This window comes from Xiphophorus maculatus, chromosome 20, assembly GCF_002775205.1.
Source record: "Xiphophorus maculatus strain JP 163 A chromosome 20, X_maculatus-5.0-male, whole genome shotgun sequence".
Lineage (NCBI taxonomy): Eukaryota > Metazoa > Chordata > Actinopteri > Cyprinodontiformes > Poeciliidae > Xiphophorus > Xiphophorus maculatus.
Genome location: NC_036462.1, coordinates 12,758,507 through 12,777,340, shown reverse-complemented (window position 1 = coordinate 12,777,340; position 18,834 = coordinate 12,758,507). Strand labels below are relative to the sequence as shown.

Below are 18,834 nucleotides of genomic sequence, written 5' to 3'. Positions count from 1 at the left end.
AAGTGTACAAATATAGTTAAAATTATAGTAATGAACTGCAATAAGTTAAAGAATCAGAAGTCATTACTTACACATTTAAGATAATATGATGTCAATAATGTGATTTCCTTTGGCCGTCTATAACCACTTTGCAATCAGTTGTTGTCACTTTTATTACAACACACCAGACACATCAAATTTTCTTGATTTTAAGAATTTGACAAAAAAAATTGGCACCCATATCAAACTGCAGGTTTATTTATGAACTGGTAAAATATAGCACATATGTATAAAAATGTAGAAAATTGTACAGAAAATAAAACACTTCACTTTATTCTATTAGTTTTTGCTACTAAAATAGCTTTGTTTTGCTAAAGGTGATAATCTTTTGCCAGCAAAATAAGTCAGAATGAACAGTTACAAAAAAGAAAACAAAAAACAAATCACCCCCACACGCACGCACGCCCACACACACACACACACACACACACGCCGGGCAACAATCATAAGGTTCATTAATATAAAAAGATTTTGTACAAAACATATACATTCTACATGACAGCACTAACAATTAATGTTCATGTACTTTGGGGTAGTGTTAGTGTTGAGCTTTAATACTCTATTTGTGCATCTTTTCCTCTGTTACCTTGAATCTTTGGTACGATGTGCACTTATTCCAAACTGAGGAAATATTAATTGGTGCTAAGGCTGAAGTGACAATACTGTGATCTGCTGAATAGTCATGCTTTATGAAATACTTTAGTGTGGCCCCTGCAAACTTAAAAGGCTCAGATCTTTGACCTAATCATAAACTGTATGAAGTCTGTATAGTCATGTAAATGAGGTTGGCATGAGTCACTGAAAGACACAGGGATATTTTCCAAACAGTGATGTAATCAGTGCAAAACCACTTTACTAAAAAGAGCTGCTGCTTTCTTCCTGGGATACAGCTCAACTATTAAAGTACCAGTACCTCTCTGTATCTGATAAACACTTTACTACAGTGATAGCAGGATTAGCCTTTTTGTGAATTAGTTATGTAGAATGTAACTCTTTGGGATTAGAGCCAAAGTGCAGTAGGTTGTCCTATGAATGTACCTCAGTTTCTAAAATATAGGAAACAATTACACATTAACTCAATTTCCTCAGTTACTATCACCCTCAGCTGAGTCCTGTGTGAGCTGGTGGTTAGATTATTGTACAGAAAATGCAGTCTGTTTAAACATACATGCTGCCATATATAAATCACTGTTATTGCTGGCCACATTTACTAGAAACACTGAAAAGGATGTGTCAAAAGTTCCAAAATATATGCATCTTTTATTGCAGTAGCAAAATGTCATCCTGAAAAAATACATTATTTACATGCTTTAAAATAAATGTAATGGAGCCTTATTTTGTATATATTTATATTAAAAGTTTACTTGGGAGGCCAGGAACTTTTATTCAGTAATTAGGCTGTTTAACTTCAAAAGTATCAGAAAGCCTTAAGTGGAAGACATCCTGAACTGATTGAAATGCCAGACTATTTTTGGTATTTCAATCAATAGTAAATTTTGACGCAAAAAGTGACTATTTCTGTGAGTCAACCTTGGCTCCAAACCACAATAAGACAGCATAGAAAATCATGGTTTTGCCCTCTCTGCTCTCTAAAAACCTGTCACCTTCTGCTGTCTTAGCAGGGCAAGGAAGATCCTCTCAAATGTTTCACACCTGAGTCAGAAGATACATAAACACAAGTTTTTATCCATAAACAATGAGTAAGACACCTAAATCTAGTCTAGAGAAATCAATTTAATCTGTGCAGTATTAATGTTGATTTCCATAGCAACACAGTCTAATGTCATTTTTTCTTTATGTCTCTTGTATCTTACTATTTACTCTTCCTATTCATTGCATTTATGCAATAATGAGAAAGTTGTCGATCAGTTTCATTGTATATATTTAAAATAATAAAAAATAAAGCCTGCATAAATGTACTCAAATTCATTTTTGACATTTATTTCAATGAGATTAAGACACTGCAATAAAAGATTCATTCATTTTAAAGCTTTTATGACCGTCAATAAGGATGCCAGTAAACATAAATGTACTAATTGAGCTTTTCTCACATTCTGTACCTCAGAAGTGGTAGGCACATTCTGTTATAAAGACACCTGATAAAAAAAAGTAGCTGCTTTAGAAACACTTAAAGTAAACAAGTGGAGTGCAAACTCTGTCTGGAAAGGCAAGTCAAACATACATGTAGTGTGAACATTAAAGAGTCAAAACAAGTCCTGAGTGTCAGTGTGTAGGGATAGGTGTAAGGGTTACAATGCATGCGACTGCTTTGCAATGGTGCATATGTAGGAATACTGATATGTTGCTGGTATAGATTGTGTTGATACTGAAAAGGAAGAAATCAAGAGTAACACAGAAGATTTACAAAGCCAGAGAAACATTTCTCAATCACTAAAAGCATAGCTTTCTTGTCTCTTCAAAAAAACAAAAAATACTAACCCCTGAACATTGAGCTTCAAGCACACTATCAAGCAAACTATCAAAAGACAACCTTTCAATGTCTCATTGTCGTATACACATTTTGTATATATATATATATATTTATAAAACATATTTACATAAATCCTTCTTTGCTCCACTGTTGCCAAAGCCCTTTTCGATTGCTAAAAACTGTTCAGCATCCTATGATCAAATCAAAAAACAGTTCTGACTTACACTAAGGCACAGAAAAACTGTACCAAGGCAGCAGGGGAAAAATTATAAATGGGGAAAAGTTGGCACCTTTGGTTTTAAGGTTTTTGATGGTGGTTTGCATATTTTTTTTAAACGTGATTAGACTGTATTAGTAGTTTTGCCTCAACTTGCACCCAAAACCTATTAGAATACATTATCAAATCTTTTTACATGAGTCTCCAGTAAGTTATTATTGCTGGTTTTAGTACTATTGATCCATTTTATGAACAGTTCCACTTTACAGTCTTTCTGGTCTGGCTAAACCTTCAGTCAAAATCCCTCAAAGTGACAGAATCTGATTTTGAAAAACAAAAACAAGGCCAAGGTGAGTATTTATTGCTTTTCTATAGGTAATGCATGCTAAGCTGCCCTAGAGTCCCCTAAGACAGAGTGTTCAGGTACTTATTTTCCCCAGCCAGTGAGGTAAGCATGGATGTCATATCACCCACAGCCATGTTGGACAGGCCAGTGCCTGGAGTCAGGCTGACGGACGTTTGTGGGGTGGTGAGGCGTGAAGAAGCCTGGGAGGATGATCCTGGAAGACCTTGAAGAGGATTGTTGACTGGACTAAATGAGGAAGAATCAGCTTCATCGATGATGGAAGTAAAGTCAATGCGAGCATTCTCCAAGTCCAGGTTTTCTAAGGCATTCGAGATGGGACCAGACTCTGGATAGGGAGCCATAGGGGCAGACTTGGTGTCACCTGCTGGGTCCAGGTTTGGTGGTCCCATATTGGTCGGCTGGTTAAGGCAAGGTCCATTCTGGGGGTCCCTGTGTTTTTCCATATTCATATTTATCTGACCTGTATAGTACATGTTGTTGTTGTTGTTGTTGGAGGGAGAAAACATTTCATTTTGAGGGTGCTGTGGATGCTGGACAGGTGGAAGTCGCACCCCTCGTCTGGGGCTGGAAGTGGAGTGTACAGGGCTCAGGTGGGGGGAACCGCCAAGGTAACCCCCTCCTACCTGTGGTAGACTATTCTGGCGGCTGAGAGGCTTGCGTCCCTGAGGCGGCCTGGGCACAACCATTTCCTGATTGTAGCATGTACCCTGGAGACCTGTCAGGTGCTGATCTTTAGGTGTAACTGAGGTGGACCCTCGGCTGTGGGCAGCAGGGCTCATTACCAGATTATGTTCAGGGTAAGAGGAATACATCTGGCTGGGATACAGGTTCTGATTCTGGTGCTCTGGGCTGTGTTGCATCATTGCTGCTTGAGCATTCAAACCCATGTTGTCAGAAAGAGAAGTTGGTTTTATTCCACTCTGCTGCTCTTGCTCTTGTTGTTGCTCCCACATGAGTGCTTGCTGAGACTGTACATAATTCCTCACCATCATCTCTTTCACCTGCATCATTGGGGTTTCTGACCTTTGGCCTTCTGACAGCGCAGAACCGGCACAGCCCAAACTTAAGCCACCTCCACTAGGGTACGAACCTGGGTTCTGCCCTTGAAAATCACAGCTTGGGTGGCCAGAGTTTCTCATCAACACTTGACCACTCTGTTGGGGGTAAGTCTGTGTTTGCTGCAGGAGGATTCGTTGCTGTTGGAGCTTCGCACTCTGACAGGCATCTCCACCACCCATACCAGGGTGAAACTGTTGCTCGGGCTTAATGAAAGGTTTGTGAGTGCCATCAGAATTATTGTAGAGGGCTGTCTGATTGTTGAAGTGAGCTTGTGTTTGTTGAGGCTGCAAACTGGAATCTGAGAACCGCACCGATTGCTGGTTCTGAATTGCATGGCTTGAAGTTTGGATTTGGTTGTGGTTGTCATTCCAAGGACCCCCACTGTCACTGCCCTGACCTATGCCTGGGTAATGTGGACCGGAAGGACTCAGCTGGCAGGTGCTCATGCCATACTCAGCCTGTTGGAGAAGAGTATTTGACATCCCATCTGGCTGTGTAGGTCTTGCTTGACTTAATGGATTCCCACTTGCTCTGGATATGACTTCTCCTCCGTGTCCCTGGTAATGCCGCTGTATGTAAGCGGGATCCGGGCAGCCCAGAGAGTCATGGCTCGGGGACAGCTGGTTTGGAAGTGGACCTCCACCTCCCATTGTCTGATTCTGTTGCTGGAAACTCATAAAGTTTCTCTCTACAGGGGTCATCATCATGGAACGATCTCTGGGATCAACAGTGTTGAGATGGGGCTCCATACCCATGGCTTCCATCATTACATTTTCTGTGATGCTAGGTGGACGTGGGGAGTACATGTGGCGGGAAAGACCTGTGTCAGAGCTACGAAGTTGTAGTGCATTTCTGCGGCCCATCATGGCCACATTATTGAGGCTGTTAAAGCGTTTGGGTAGAGCTTGTGGGTCTGCTACTGATCTAACCGGATCACTGGCCCGCCTGGTGTTGTTGCCTGGAGCCTGGTGAGGGTAGATAACTCCAGTACCGTATTCTGTGTTGGCACTGTGCCGCCGAGGACCTCCTTGCTGGAGAAAAGGAGGTAAAGGCTGCCCTTGGTACTCACTCAAAGGACCCCCCCTTCTTACTGGGGTACCAGACTGCTCCATGTTAGGTAAAGGAGTGGGTGGAGGTCCGCCAGTGGCTGCAGCATATTTGGCCTTCAGGCTGTAGTGCTGAGCAGGTGTTAAGTTGGGGAGACCTGGTAACCCTCCACCTCCGGGACATGGAGCTCCTCTACGATAGGTTTCAGGTGAAAGAGGGTCGCCCCCAGCTTGTTCTGGACTCAGGAGGTGACAGCCGCCCCCTGCTGTCCCTCCTATTTGTGAGACATCACTGGAGCGTCTACTAGATAGGTAAGGGGATGCCATAGAGGAGCGACGGCTCACTGTGTATGCTGAGCTCAGGCTGCTTGTACCACTTCCTCTCCTGTCATTAGTAGAGTTTGCTATATTTCCAGCTCCGAGCTCGTGGTTGGACAGCTCCATTACTCGTCGATTAAGTGGAGAAGGTGCACACATTCCCATGTTGTCCCCTGAACCTAGAAAGAAAAATTAAGGATAACATTACTTAAGCATCTTCCACTGTGCCTGGCAATGTATTCAAGTAACATTTTTGCATTTTAATAAACCCATGCTTGTAGGGGATTTTTGTCAGAATAAAAAAACTTGAAAGTGTGGCATACACCTGTTGCTTTTTGCTGCAATGTCAGCTGTGAGTCTTTTGAGGTATTTCTCTACCAGCTTTGCAGATTAAGAGGATGACTTAATTTTTGCCAAATAGCAACGTTCAATCAAAATAGATGGAGATCATCTGTAAACACAAACTATTGTCTTGCGCCAGATTCTGAAATAGATCATTTCTAGATTGAAAACAATAAATTTGCAGGTATGAGGGCATGTTTCGAGTAATTTTTCAGCTGAAAGATTACCTACTTCTGTAAGACACTTGCAGTGCTTTCAGCATTTTTATGAAGCATTGGTCAGTATTTACCTTTGCTCATCTTCCAATCAACTCTGAGAATTAGGGATAAATGAGATATAGGGATAAAGACGAGTGAATTCAACTCAATGCCACATTTTCAGATATTTTATCTGTAAAATCTTTTGAAAACTTTGTACCATTTTCCTTCCACTTCACAATTATGTACAATTTTGTGTTGCCCTATTACATAAAATCTTGACAAAATACATTGAGTTCTGTGTATGTTCTGTGACAAAAAAATAAAAAGGCTCAAAATTTTTCTTTCCAGCATGTACCAGAAATGGCAGGAAGCTTGTTACTGGCACAGCGGCCAGGAGGAGTCGGCCTTCGAATTTGCTTTAGCTTGTCAATCTTCAGGTTCTCCAGCCGCTTCAGAGCCTGCGCAGACATTCCCATTGTTCCTAGCTCCCCTCCTCCACCACTTCCTCCACCTGCAACTCCATCCTCTAAAGCTGTGAGATCATCCAAGCTTCCTGCTGCATTTAGGTTCATTTCCACGCCACTGTCATTGTTATTGGTGCTCCCCAGTGGAGAACGTTCGCTGCTGCAAGACGACTGAGCACCAGGACTTGGCTGGGACTTCTGAAAGACAAATGAAGAGATAGAAAGTTTTATTGAATTTTCTAAGAATAAGTAAGCAAATATGTCTTGATTTTACTTTCTTGCTGTTCTCTACAGCAGCCTTCAATAATGTTTGTCACTGACCAGGGCAGTCTCAGGTGCCAACAATTTGCAGTCTTCCCTGCATGTCTCCTCCTTTTCGAGGAGCAGCTCCGATGTTTGGCCTCCAGAGGTCAGAGCTGAGCCAGGGGGTCGTGGGCCTGTGTCTCCACGATGCTTCTTGGTGATATGGGCTTCAGGGCCATGTACTGTCTTCACGTGCTTACGCAAAGAGCTTGGATCTGTGTATCGCTTAGTGCAACCAGGGATCTTACAAACATATGGTTTCTGTAAGACACAAAAAAACATACAAATTCTTATACAGTAAATAATGGGAGAGTTTTACCAATAAAGCTAAATTGATTAGCCATCAGTTAGTCATTCAGTTTCGCTCTTTAAACTTGTCTGTCTTAGTACCTCATTGGAGTGAGTTCGGTTCTGGTGCTTGGCCCGGTCTGAAGCGTTGGAGAAGGCTTTATTGCACCCTTCATGTTCACATACATATGGTTTCTCCCCGGTGTGAGAGCGCAAGTGGGTCTTCAAATTCTCCAGGCGAGAGTAGGCTTTATTACAGCCTTCAAACTATAACAAAAAACATTCAGAACAGTTTATCATGACAGTCGGGGAACATTAAAAATAGTCAAATAAATAATGCATATCTAATGCTTTTATTCAAATATCTGGTGCTCCACAGTAATATACTTGTTGAATTAAAGTGACCCTCAAAAGCTTTTCATCAATATATATTAATAATACTTGTGGCTGATAAGTATTATCAGCCACAAGTATTATTACTTGTAAGTCTTTGCAGTCTTACAGTCTGCAAAGACTGTAAGACTAAAGATTATAAAGGTGAGAAATTAAATTGCTTTCCTTCTAAGCTACAAAAGGACATTCATTTAGCTGCATTTTAACTTTAGATCAGGAAATGGAAAACAAAGAGTTCAAAGTTCCTTACAGTGCACTTGTGCGGCTTCTCTCCTGTGTGTCTGCGCATGTGAACCACGAGCATATACTGAGCTTTAAAAGGCCGCTGCTCTCGAGAACACTCCTGCCAATGACAGACAAATTCCTTCTTCTCTCCGTGGATGTGCTCATTGTTTATGTGCTGAAAGGATGACAACACATAAAAAATAGAATGAGTGTAAATGACTGAAGCTCCAAAGAGCTTCTCACTTGTTTCAATAGAAAATGCTTTGGTTTATTTTGTTTAATAGTTTATACTTTTGTAGTTTTATTTTAGTCATTTTGTAATGTTTTACTGTACCACTTATCAGCACAGTTTCCGCCATTATTTTTTTTTCATAATAAGTGCAATTTGCATTTTGTCACAAGATATATTTAGCATTTGCAATTTTACAAAGGTGCTCTGGTTGGATGAGTACAATTTTTAAAAACTTTTTAGCAAACAACCAAGATGCTATGTTTAGCAAAATGCAACCACTGCACATTAAGCTGAATAGACCATCCTCATGGTGAAACATGGTAGTGGAAGCGTCATGCTGTTGATGGGGTCTTTTCTCAGCATGGACCAGGAAGTGGATCAGAGTTAATAGGAACATGGATGGAACTAAATACAGGACAATACTGAAAGAAAACATCACAAAATTAAATCATGTGCGATCCATCCAAACTGAGCTTTTCTGTGAAGAATGTAAAAAAAATATCCATCTTCAGATGTACAAAGCAGTTAGAGACACACTTAAAAAAAAGTTGTAATTAGATCTAAAAGCTATTCCAAATACACTCCACACTTCTAGATTTTTATTTACATAACATCCTGGAAACCATGTATCATTTGTTTCTGCATCATGATATTCACCACTTTGGTGACAGCTAAAATCCAGTGAAGTTTCTAATTGTATCAAAAAGTTACAGTTGGTTTTACTCCAACTGATTGATGACATGTAAAATGTCTCACATGTACAAGTTGGTCTTGTGTGTCAAACTCCTTGTTGCAGCTCTCCCAGCGACAGTTGGTCTCATAGATGGCCTCCGGCTCCGGCTTCCCGTCCTCCTTGTCCAAGTCGTCTCTGCCATCCAGCAAGCCCATCAGATGATCCTGCTAAAGCATTTTTGTAGAAATGAAATCTCATTTAGCTCAGGTTTACTCCAAATGCCAAACTGGTCTTGTCTTACAGTTCAGATTTAATCTGCTGCAGATAAAACAAAAGTTGGAATATGGTTTTCTGTCAAATATGAAATGATCATACCTGGAAAATATCAGATGTAAATATCACAAAAAGGACATGACTTCACCTGAGTGCCGGTGGAGGAAGGACTGGCTACATCTCCCTCTGACCTTTCCTCCAGGTTCTTTACATTCATGCCGTCCATCACGCCTACCAGACCTGGCTCTGTTTTCAGCTGCTAAACAATACATACAACATTGTTTTCTTCAGTTCGTTTACACACATCAGATTCCTGTGTGAAATGTATGCTTTTCACTGCATCATAAGCAGAACCTGCTGATCTACTGTCAAAGCTTTGTGATGTTGGGTTGAAAGCCATCTTACATGTCCATGCTTAGGTGGAACGAGGAGTCGGGGATTGTGGGGCGGTAAACGGGAAGCTTGGCACGGACCTGGTGTGTGAACACCCAGAGGTGTGCCACTGTTTCCTCCGTATATCGACCCTTGCTGTCTGGAGTGGCAGTTAATGTTGCTGGAATAATTCAGAGATGGGCTGAGGAGAAAAATATACCACATTACCACTCAAAGAGAAACAAAATTAGAACTAAATTGTTAACATTTAAAGAACATACCCAGAACATGTTGCTAAGTTTTAAATTAACAACAGTGTTTATGAATGTAAAAGTATAAAGCACAAACACAATCTAGGTGCCACATCAACGATGGCAAGCATTTCTAAATGATTTATCATGGTCCCATTCTTTATTTCACTAATAAACAATATATTTGAAAAATATCTATGTAACTGGGTTAGTTTTTGTTCCATCAATAATTCATCAGGCTACAAACATTAATGGTTGAGGTAGTAAACTCAGAAAAATGTTGAATTATACCTCATGGCGCTCACAGACAGATGACCATAGGAGCTGGCTCCATTGGGGTTACAGCGAGAGTTAACGAAGGCCACGAGCGAGTTGGGCGAGGTCCGAATGACGGTCTGCAGGTCTACACTGGCATCAGACAGAGGTGAGATGGACAGGGCTCTCTTTTTACTCAGCTTCAACATAGAGCGAGGTGTGGAGAATCTTGAGCCTGGAGGGGACAGAAGAAAAAAAAGGATCAGTCTTCACCTTAAGTAGAACGTTTGTGACAGGAATACGTTCAGTTTAAGCAGCTGCTTTTCCCACCGTCACCAGAGCCGATCTGCTCAGAGCTGGGCTGAAGCTGACAGAAGTTGGGATGTGACGACATCATGTTATTCTGGTTGCAGTAGGGGGCGCTATTGCTACCTGTAGGATTTGAGAGAGAAAAGTTAGAAGTTCTCCTGCAAACAATTTCAAAGAAACATAATCAAGTCATTAAATAAGATTAAGTAAGATAAATATACAAAAGTAAACTGAATTGAAATTTAATTATCTAAAAAACTAAGCTGAAAAAGGCTCAACTGGTGACAATTAAGATGATTTTAGCCAGTTTGTACTCTTGACGCTAAAAATGCAGTTTCCAAAACTGGAATTCATTTATTCATGTGAGTTTCTAAGTCTAGATAAAAACAAAAAAACTGTTAAACAAGCCAATGTATTTAAATAAATGATAGATATTTAATAGCATTCTTTAAAGTGGTGCATCAGAATTTGTTGTAGGAGTTTATTTGACAAGTTGAACCCCAGACATTTACTGTGCATGGCATATGTTCATTTAAAAGACACATTGGAACCTTTAATCACTAAAATTAAGTGCTGCATGTCCAATTTTTGAATTATATCTAGAGAATTGCTAAATCTCTGGTTTATTTTTGCATAAATAAACCTTCAATCTACATCATTGTGTTGCTTTAAATACAAAGTACAGAGAGAGATTCATAAGAAAGTCTTTCATCAAACAGTGAGACTTTTAAGTTGTTTATCTGCCTTATAATTCTCATCACTGTGTATTTATGCAGGATAAACTTAAATCCTCCTACACTCTTGTTGGTCACAGTTATAATTCTTATAAACTTTTAAAATATTGTTTTAACTGTGAATATGGAAGAGGAATAGTTAAGTGAGTAGCTATTTTGTTTTAGCTATTTTCTAAGATATGTTTTGAGGAAACAGGCCTCTGTGTCACATCATGCTCCAGAAAGTAATAGATTACATATTAAAAGATCTCTAGCTCAACTTTTAAAACTGAAGTATGAATTCAGAAAGGCTTCAGTTACATTTGTTTTGTGATTATGATAAAAATAAATATTTCTTAAAAAAAAATTTCCCTGATAAATCAAATGTGATGTTTCAAGTCCAATACTTTAGGAGGGGCCTGCATCGTAATAAAGCTGTCCAACTGCAAACTTTTCATCATTCCTCCTGTGGAAATCTGTGGAGTTTAAGTTTCAGTCTCTCAGGTATCTTTAAGTCCTAATCAATAGCAGCTGTGAGGTTAAGGGGATGAAAAAGATACTGTGGCTCACCCTCTGTAGGAGGCATGCCCCTGTGGCCCATCATATTGTGCAGTGGAAGGGCCTGAGGAGGCCTCATGTATTGATCCAAGCAGTGGCTGTTTCCCTGAACCGGACCTGATCCAGATCCATGAGCCATACTGGGAGTCATGGGATTGTACATAGTGTGGCAGTCCTGGGGAGGGCCGTCGAGGTGCAGGACTCGGAGGGGAGACACATCGCTGTAGGGAGACTGGTCCGATGGCACAATGCTGCGGATAACAGAAAGGACAGAATTATGAGCGGTATGTATGAGGAAAGAAATTTTCAAATGCTCCATGGTGATATTTTTTCTCCTTCATACAAACAGGATTTGATACAAACTGAGACAAATAACTGAATAATAAAAATACATAGAATAAAAACAAACAAACCGATTTAAAATTAACCAAAATAAAGCTGCATTTCTAAAAGGAAATTGTATATTATGACTGAACATGCACCAATAAGACTTTAGTGGCAAATACCAACTTCCAGTTTGTTTTGAGAGCTGATCTGCTGAATCAGAATTTTGTTTCCCATTTTCTTACTTAAATCTACAAAATCAACAAAACCCATCTGAAAAAACTACTTTAATTCAACATTTAACTGTGGCAAACCCACATCCTAGTCAATTAGAATATCATTGGAAAGTTACTTTATTTGGTTATTTTAATTCAAAAAAGCAAACACACATATTGTTTCATCAAAACAGAGAGATATATTTTAATAACACAGTTCGTCAGAGGGAATGAATGCAACATAATCATTACATAAACAAATTGCTTTTATTCAGAAATATTATATTTTCGCCACATTTTGTCCTACATCATCACAAAGGAGGAAAAGCTACTAAATGTTATCTCTATACAAGCTGACTGTTCACAGATTGCTGTAAACAATAACACAGCTTTGAGAGAAGTCTAAAGCAATGCATCACCTCTGAAATAATTGGACTCCAATATCCAAGTCCTCTAAGAGCCTTTTAAATTATGCTGTCCTGATAGTTGATGCAATGCTTCGCACCCACCACTAGATGTTGCATCTCTCTAATCTTGGTCTAAACCATGGAAATTTACTAATCTGGGTTTTCCCCCACAGAAGAAGAAAGAGTAAGCCTTGGAACTTTCCAGCGGCTCCCATAAATTTCAATGGATGCTGTGACGCTCAAAATCGGTCTCTGCCTATTTTCTTCCATCTCTCAGACTCTTTCACTCCTCAGGATCGTCCTCTGCTCCTCCACCATCCTTTCAGTTCTTCCATTCTTTCTCAACGTGTATTCCACACAAGAGCTTAATCTGTCCTCTCTAATCCACTGTGCCCCCCCCCCAATTCTCGTCTTTTCCTTCTTTTCTCTTCCACCATTCATCCCTTCAGTTGTACTTTTCGGTTTCTCCATCTCCCCCCCTCATTCCTTTCTGTCTTGTTCTATCTTCCCTTCCCCTACCCCTAACCCCTCTGTTCCTCCCTCTCTCTATATCTCTCTCTTTCCTGCCCAGCCACCTTTCTCTCCAACTCTCCCTGCTTCTCCCTCTCTCTGGGTAACCTGAGTGGGGCGCGAGGCAGTCATGCAGAGCGCAGCGGGGCCTGGTCAGCCTGTAATTAGCAGCTGTCAGAGAGAGGCCGAGTCCACCCGCAACCTGGGTGGCATGAGTGAGGGAGGGAGCGAGGGTGGATAGCAGAGGAACATAGAGCAGGGAGTGAGTGGCTGAGCTAGCGCTGTCTGTTACACTACTGACTATTCTAAATTATTGGCACAAAGCTCCAGATCTGGTTAAAGTGCTCATTCATCCTACAATTTGACTGGGGTAAAGTGGATTTATTGGACATATGAAGGACCAGTGCTCAGCCGAATATGGGAGGGTTTGAAAATGATGAAAGGGTGACACAAGGATGCATTCAGACTGTTCACACCTTAGAGATGATTTTGAGTGAAAATCTCAGCTTCCAAAATACTGACACCAACAAACATATCAATTTTGGTAGAAATCCCCTTTCTACCTAATTCCGATGCGTGGTTAAAAACCATTTAGTAGCCTGTATGCAACAAACCAACTAAAGATTGCATTAGATTACTGATACCTGCTACGTGAATCAAAACATGGAAGGTCTAAATATTTTTCTTCATATCATATCACCTTACAGATGTGCTCATACATCTGTAATGAAGACATCTTTCTAGTGTGCATTGCTAACTGAGCCATGTTGAGGTATGTTAGATAATAATTAATAGAGTATGAACCCATGAACACATGAGGATTTGCATACATGATCATGAAAACAAAAAATATGACTTGCAAAGTTTCTGTGAGCAGTTCTGCTGTCTTACCCTCTGGAGGGCTGGCTGGGTGAGGTCTCATAGTAATACAGCCCCTGATGTGGCTGCATGTCCACTGGCATTGGAGCTCAGAGACCGACTGCTCCCCTTACAGCCTGGACCTGCAACGCAGAGACAAGGACAAGGTTAGACAGAGGAGAGGAAACATAAACAAACCCAACCCAAGCAAACAAAACTAAACTCCACCAGAAAGAAAAGGCCAAATACACACAATTGTGGTTGGAGAAAAAAAAAAAAACATACGTAGGATGTTAATAACAGACTAGACTAAACCAAGAAAAACAGTTTAAGGAGAAAATAAACTCTGCAGAGCTTGAGTCATGCTTATTTTAAACAGTTAGTTTAAAATACTAAGCCCATCACTCATGTGTAAGTCACAAAGAGAAATTTAGACGGAAAAGGTTTCGAAGCTTATAAATCATAAACAAAAGCATACAGAACTTGAGCAATAAGTTAAACTTTAGCAGCTTTTAGAAAATTGAGTGAGGCAAAATTAAGCAGTTTGTTCTCTCTGCATTTGATACATCCTTGTTATGACCAAGGGGTGATAATACACAATTTGTAAGTGAACAATTGGTAAAATTAATAAAAGTATTGACTATAATTAATTTTTGCTGAATAAACAAGCTGACAAAAAGTGTAGGTGAATAAATAAATGATATGAAATCATCTTACAAAAGCTATTGCTATCAAGAAATTGACTGGTAGTTTGAATCAGCTCATTTTCATGTAAAAATCGTAGCTTTTTCAAATCAGTTTGCTGTTACTAGCATAGACACTGTCACTGTAACAAGGTAGCCTTTCGCAGTTGGATTTTACAGTGAGGATGAAGCTTTGAGGCAGAGTCAGGTGGAAAACAGCAGTGGTTTATTCTTCACACAGAATCAACAACACTTCACAGGTGAAATTGCAGTCTTAAATAGTCCCAGCTGTGACGGATCAAACCACCTTTAATTCACAGGGGAATCTCAATTCATCAATATCCACTTATTTAATTAAAATACCTTTTACTAAATACAAACATTTCCATTTACTTTTTATAAATATTTTATGTTTTATCATTACACCATATGAAACACCACAAAACCCATAAACAATCCCCCCACACCCACACTTTTCAATGGCCTCTCCCAGAGACTATATATGGTGTCTGGACCCCTGGTGCAGTATTTGTCCAAACACCCTGGAGAGGACACAGAAAAGACAGGTGAGTCACTCTACATTAGCACTCCACACCTAACAGATTATGCACAAACATTTGCTGAGTTTTACCCACCAGTAGCTCATTGCTCTGAGTAACAATTATCCTCCCTCCACAGGCAACCACCTCACTCGTCAATGAGGAGCAGCTGTGCAGAGCCCAGAACAAAAGGCTACATGCTAATCTCTAAAAATACTCAATAAATACAATTAAAACTTCTTGTGTGCAAATTGTTATTGATGTGCAAATCTATGCTTAAAGTGCAGTGCTAAATAAAGTGCTTGATAATAAAGTGCAAAAAATACTTTAAAAAATGCAATACAGTGATTAGAGTCAAATAGTCCCAATAATGAAGATCTCTTCATTACAGTCACTGAGGAACAGTTAACACTAACTTCATTCAGTGTCAGTGAGAGTCAGAAAGACAACAGAAATGAACAAAGATTTTTAATACACATTCAGACTGCAAAAGAATGAAAGACTTTAAGCAAATCAGAAAATATTCGCAACGTCTTAGAAATCTTGCATTTAAAAAATGTTTACATTCACTCAAACACACAAATACTGATTTCTTCATGTTTATTGGCCTAAATGATAATATTAAAACTAAGACTAGCTTAAAATAAAAGAAAAATGCAGTTTTACAGAAGCTATGTGGTAACTCTCACATACAGCATGCCAATTCTAATATAAATAAGATGTATTCTGTAACATCTACAGAATATTGTACAAATAAAGATTCTTAATAAAATCAAGAAAATTACAAACAACCCTGTGCATCCTTTTTATGAGACTGTTATACATCAAAAGAATGTTTTCAGTCAGAAACTTATTCAGAATAGCTGTAGCACCGACTGCTACACTAGATTTTTCCTGCTGGCAGACATAAGCATCTACAACAACTCAAACTGAAGAAAATGTAATCCCATGGGGATTAATAAAGTAGTTTTGAATTTAATTGAACATTACTGCAAACAAGATGATAAAAAAATTCTTTATTTTAAATAAATGTACTGTATTTTTCACCCTTGTGTCATTATGTTACCAGTTTGCTCAGAGACAGTTATAAAGATTATTTGAAAGCCTGTGACAACAAATATTGAACTATATCTAGCTTTTCTAAATACAGTTCAAAGCTTCAAACATGTGTTTAGCATTTAAAACCTTAAAAGGACAAAAAACTGAATATGCTTGCAATAGAAATTGAGGAAGCGACCAGAACAACACAGGCTTTTGTGTGAGCCCAATATTGAGAGGGAATCTTTCAGCAGGATTGTATGTGTAAGGTAATTCTAGCCATGAGACCTCTGGAACAAAGACCTGCTCATTACATCCAACCACATCAGGGTAGCCACTAATAGCAGCAGTGTGTGTGTTTAAAAAGTAATTAGAACCAAATAAGATTAAAAAAAGGAGAGAGCCAAAAAAAAGGAGGAAAAAAATTGATTTTTATATGTACCACATCAGAAGTCTCACCTTTTACGTGGGATGTGAAAACAAAATATTACACCGCTTCAGTTTTAGTGAAATGGGTCCCAACCTAAAATGGGAGAGCTCCTGTCTAATGCAGATTAAAGCTGTATAGTTAGAGTCTTTATGTGGCAGCACAAGTGTTAAAAGGGCAGCAGGGACCTATTTACGCCCAACAAGTCACCAAGGGGGAGATTTGGTGCAAAAGTTAGCAAGTGTCTAATCACATGTGCGGTCTGAGACTGATTGAGCACATTCAGCACAGCCTTTGGATGGGTGCATGATAATTATCCTGTAGAGCTAAATAGAGATCTTGCCGAGCACCTCAGCTGTCCAGAACTAATAAATACCATGATGGGGAGACCCCCAGCCCTAAACGTGCACACACTCACACACACCCCAACAGTCACAGCTGTTCGTCTCAACAGGGGGCTGCATAATGATCCAGTGGCCACCAAGCCTACAGGGGATGTGCAAGAAAGAGTGTGTGTGGCAGAGACGTGAACCACTTTATTCTGCGTAAACCCAGTAGCAAATGTGTGTGAGGAGAGAGAGCATTAGCAAATGTATATAGGGGTGTGTCTGAGTGTGTGTGGTAGATAAACGGTGGTAGATCTGCATAGTGTATGAGCCAACCTGCAAAGAAGCAAGGTGAAATTTTTATATGCCTAACCCTATTTCCCCTGATGAGTGAAGTATAAAAAAGTGTGAACATGTTACTGTTATTCAGCTTCATGCACACACTCAACAGATTGTTCTGTAATTAATTTAACATAACATGTTCTTTTGAGCAGAAAACGTTTGCAAAATGAAAAAGCTCAAAGTCTGAGAAGCTCTCACTTTTTCGGTACTGTTAGTAAAAGAGGAAGAAAAAGATCTGGCAGAAATATTGAAAGTTTCTGTCATAACTTTAGAACCTTGTGAGAACCTTCAGATTTATTTTATTGTATATTTTTTTCTTGTATCTGCATTCACTGAAAATTTAATTATAATGTTGTGTAAAAGTTTACTATGCAGTGTTTTAAAGTAATCTTGATTTTATAGTAGACTTTCTGTGGGACTTCTGCAGTTTTTAAGTAGATTTTGGCTGCTTCTTCACTAGTTGTGCATAATGGACAAATAGAGAACCAAGCAACATGTTTTGGGACTAAAAATAATTAATAAAGCTGAGCTAGTGCCACTGGGTAATCACCTGGTTGGCAAAATAATCTCATTTCACATCTTAAAACCTTTTTTGTTATTTTCCCAGATTCACTTAAAGGAATTGTGAACATGTTTTATGTGACACATCAAGCCATTGAGTTTAAATATTATTTAAGCTTGAAAACAATATTTTTCTGAAAATGATCAAGTCAAAGAGTTAAAATGAGTAAAAAGGCAATAAACTACAGAAAGTGTAAAGGTTGGTTGATCACCACCACAAAAGATGACAAGAAAGTCTGACTCCTTGGAAACTATAAGGAAAAGATGGATGACTCAAGAGTCTTGTATATTTTAGTATGCACCGATGAATGAATTTACGCACCATGCTGACACAGGTGTCGTAGTGCTGCGCTACCATATTTTGTGAGAAACTCTGTGGGAGTTGGCTCTCTGTGGTGCTGCATTTGAGAGAGATTGGGAAGCAGCATATTAAAAAAAAAAACAAGGCCCATAAATCAGGCAGCTGACCAAACAAGTTCTCTCTACTGTGGCATCACAGAAAGCTGGGCAGAAACCAAGAAGCTGCGGATGAGGACAGGATGTCCAGCCACCGTCTACACCCAAAAACCTCCTCATTCAAACCCTGCGCTAACCCTGAAACATCCCAGACCAGAGCAGGACACACAGATACAGAATGTATAAAATAGGAACAGACTAAATCATTTCAAAACTTTTTTTAATGTATAATGTGACATTTATGCTAGCAATTCATTTAAAAAAAACAAGCCTTAGATGAGCACATCTTAAAACCAATTATTTATTGAAATATATTCTGTCTTAACTTCAGCATCTATTCTTCTGTGTTAGGAGTTTATCAATTTCCCACATTACAGCTCTCATCCTTTAAAATATTTTATAGTGGAATAAATTGAAGGTGGTTACTTATAGAGAAACCCTGATTTTGGTACTGCCCAATAAATCTCAGCAGCAGCTTACATTGGCTATTAATCAACAAATGCCAAAAACCAAATGCGCACACAACACAGATTTTCATTTTTCCAAAAATTCACACAAACCAACAGAAGACTTTGTTCCAAGCCTTTTATTAGAATGCAGGCAATATACCACTGCTCTTACAGAAAAAAAGTTTGACTTTAAAACCAGTAAAACCAACTTTTCCACTACTAACTGTAAATAGAAGTTTCACTGTTCCAACCTCACTTCTTAGACATGTCAGTGATGTAACACTGCATGAATTTCCCCCAAACCACCCAGCCCAAAAACGACAAATAGCTGAAAACTTACTGTGCTGCTTGAGGTGAATTTTTTTTAGTAT

At 39.3% G+C, this 18,834-nt stretch overlaps 1 protein-coding gene across 4 annotated transcripts in view; it reads right to left on the bottom strand.

Annotated features, from left to right (window-relative positions):
* Positions 1-220: 220 nt before the first annotated feature.
* The window catches only part of gli1 (GLI family zinc finger 1), a 58,298-nt gene continuing 39,684 nt past the window's right edge, over positions 221-18,834 (bottom strand). Inside the window, exons 2-13 of one of the 4 annotated variants that reach the window (XM_023325364.1) lie at positions 13,676-13,785; positions 11,341-11,579; positions 10,079-10,180; positions 9,785-9,983; positions 9,276-9,444; positions 9,019-9,129; positions 8,681-8,824; positions 7,718-7,867; positions 7,177-7,341; positions 6,805-7,047; positions 6,375-6,681; positions 221-5,656 (exon numbers count right to left, since the gene is read on the bottom strand). In XM_023325364.1, the coding sequence (XP_023181132.1) occupies positions 3,093-5,656; positions 6,375-6,681; positions 6,805-7,047; positions 7,177-7,341; positions 7,718-7,867; positions 8,681-8,824; positions 9,019-9,129; positions 9,276-9,444; positions 9,785-9,983; positions 10,079-10,180; positions 11,341-11,579; positions 13,676-13,746 (4,464 nt within the window). In that variant the 5' untranslated portion in view covers positions 13,747-13,785 and the 3' untranslated portion in view covers positions 221-3,092. The remainder of the gene's footprint in view (positions 5,657-6,374; positions 6,682-6,804; positions 7,048-7,176; positions 7,342-7,717; positions 7,868-8,680; positions 8,825-9,018; positions 9,130-9,275; positions 9,445-9,784; positions 9,984-10,078; positions 10,181-11,340; positions 11,580-13,675; positions 13,786-18,834) is intronic. The other 3 variants (XM_023325366.1, XM_023325365.1, XM_005796994.2) reach the window with 3 other exon arrangements.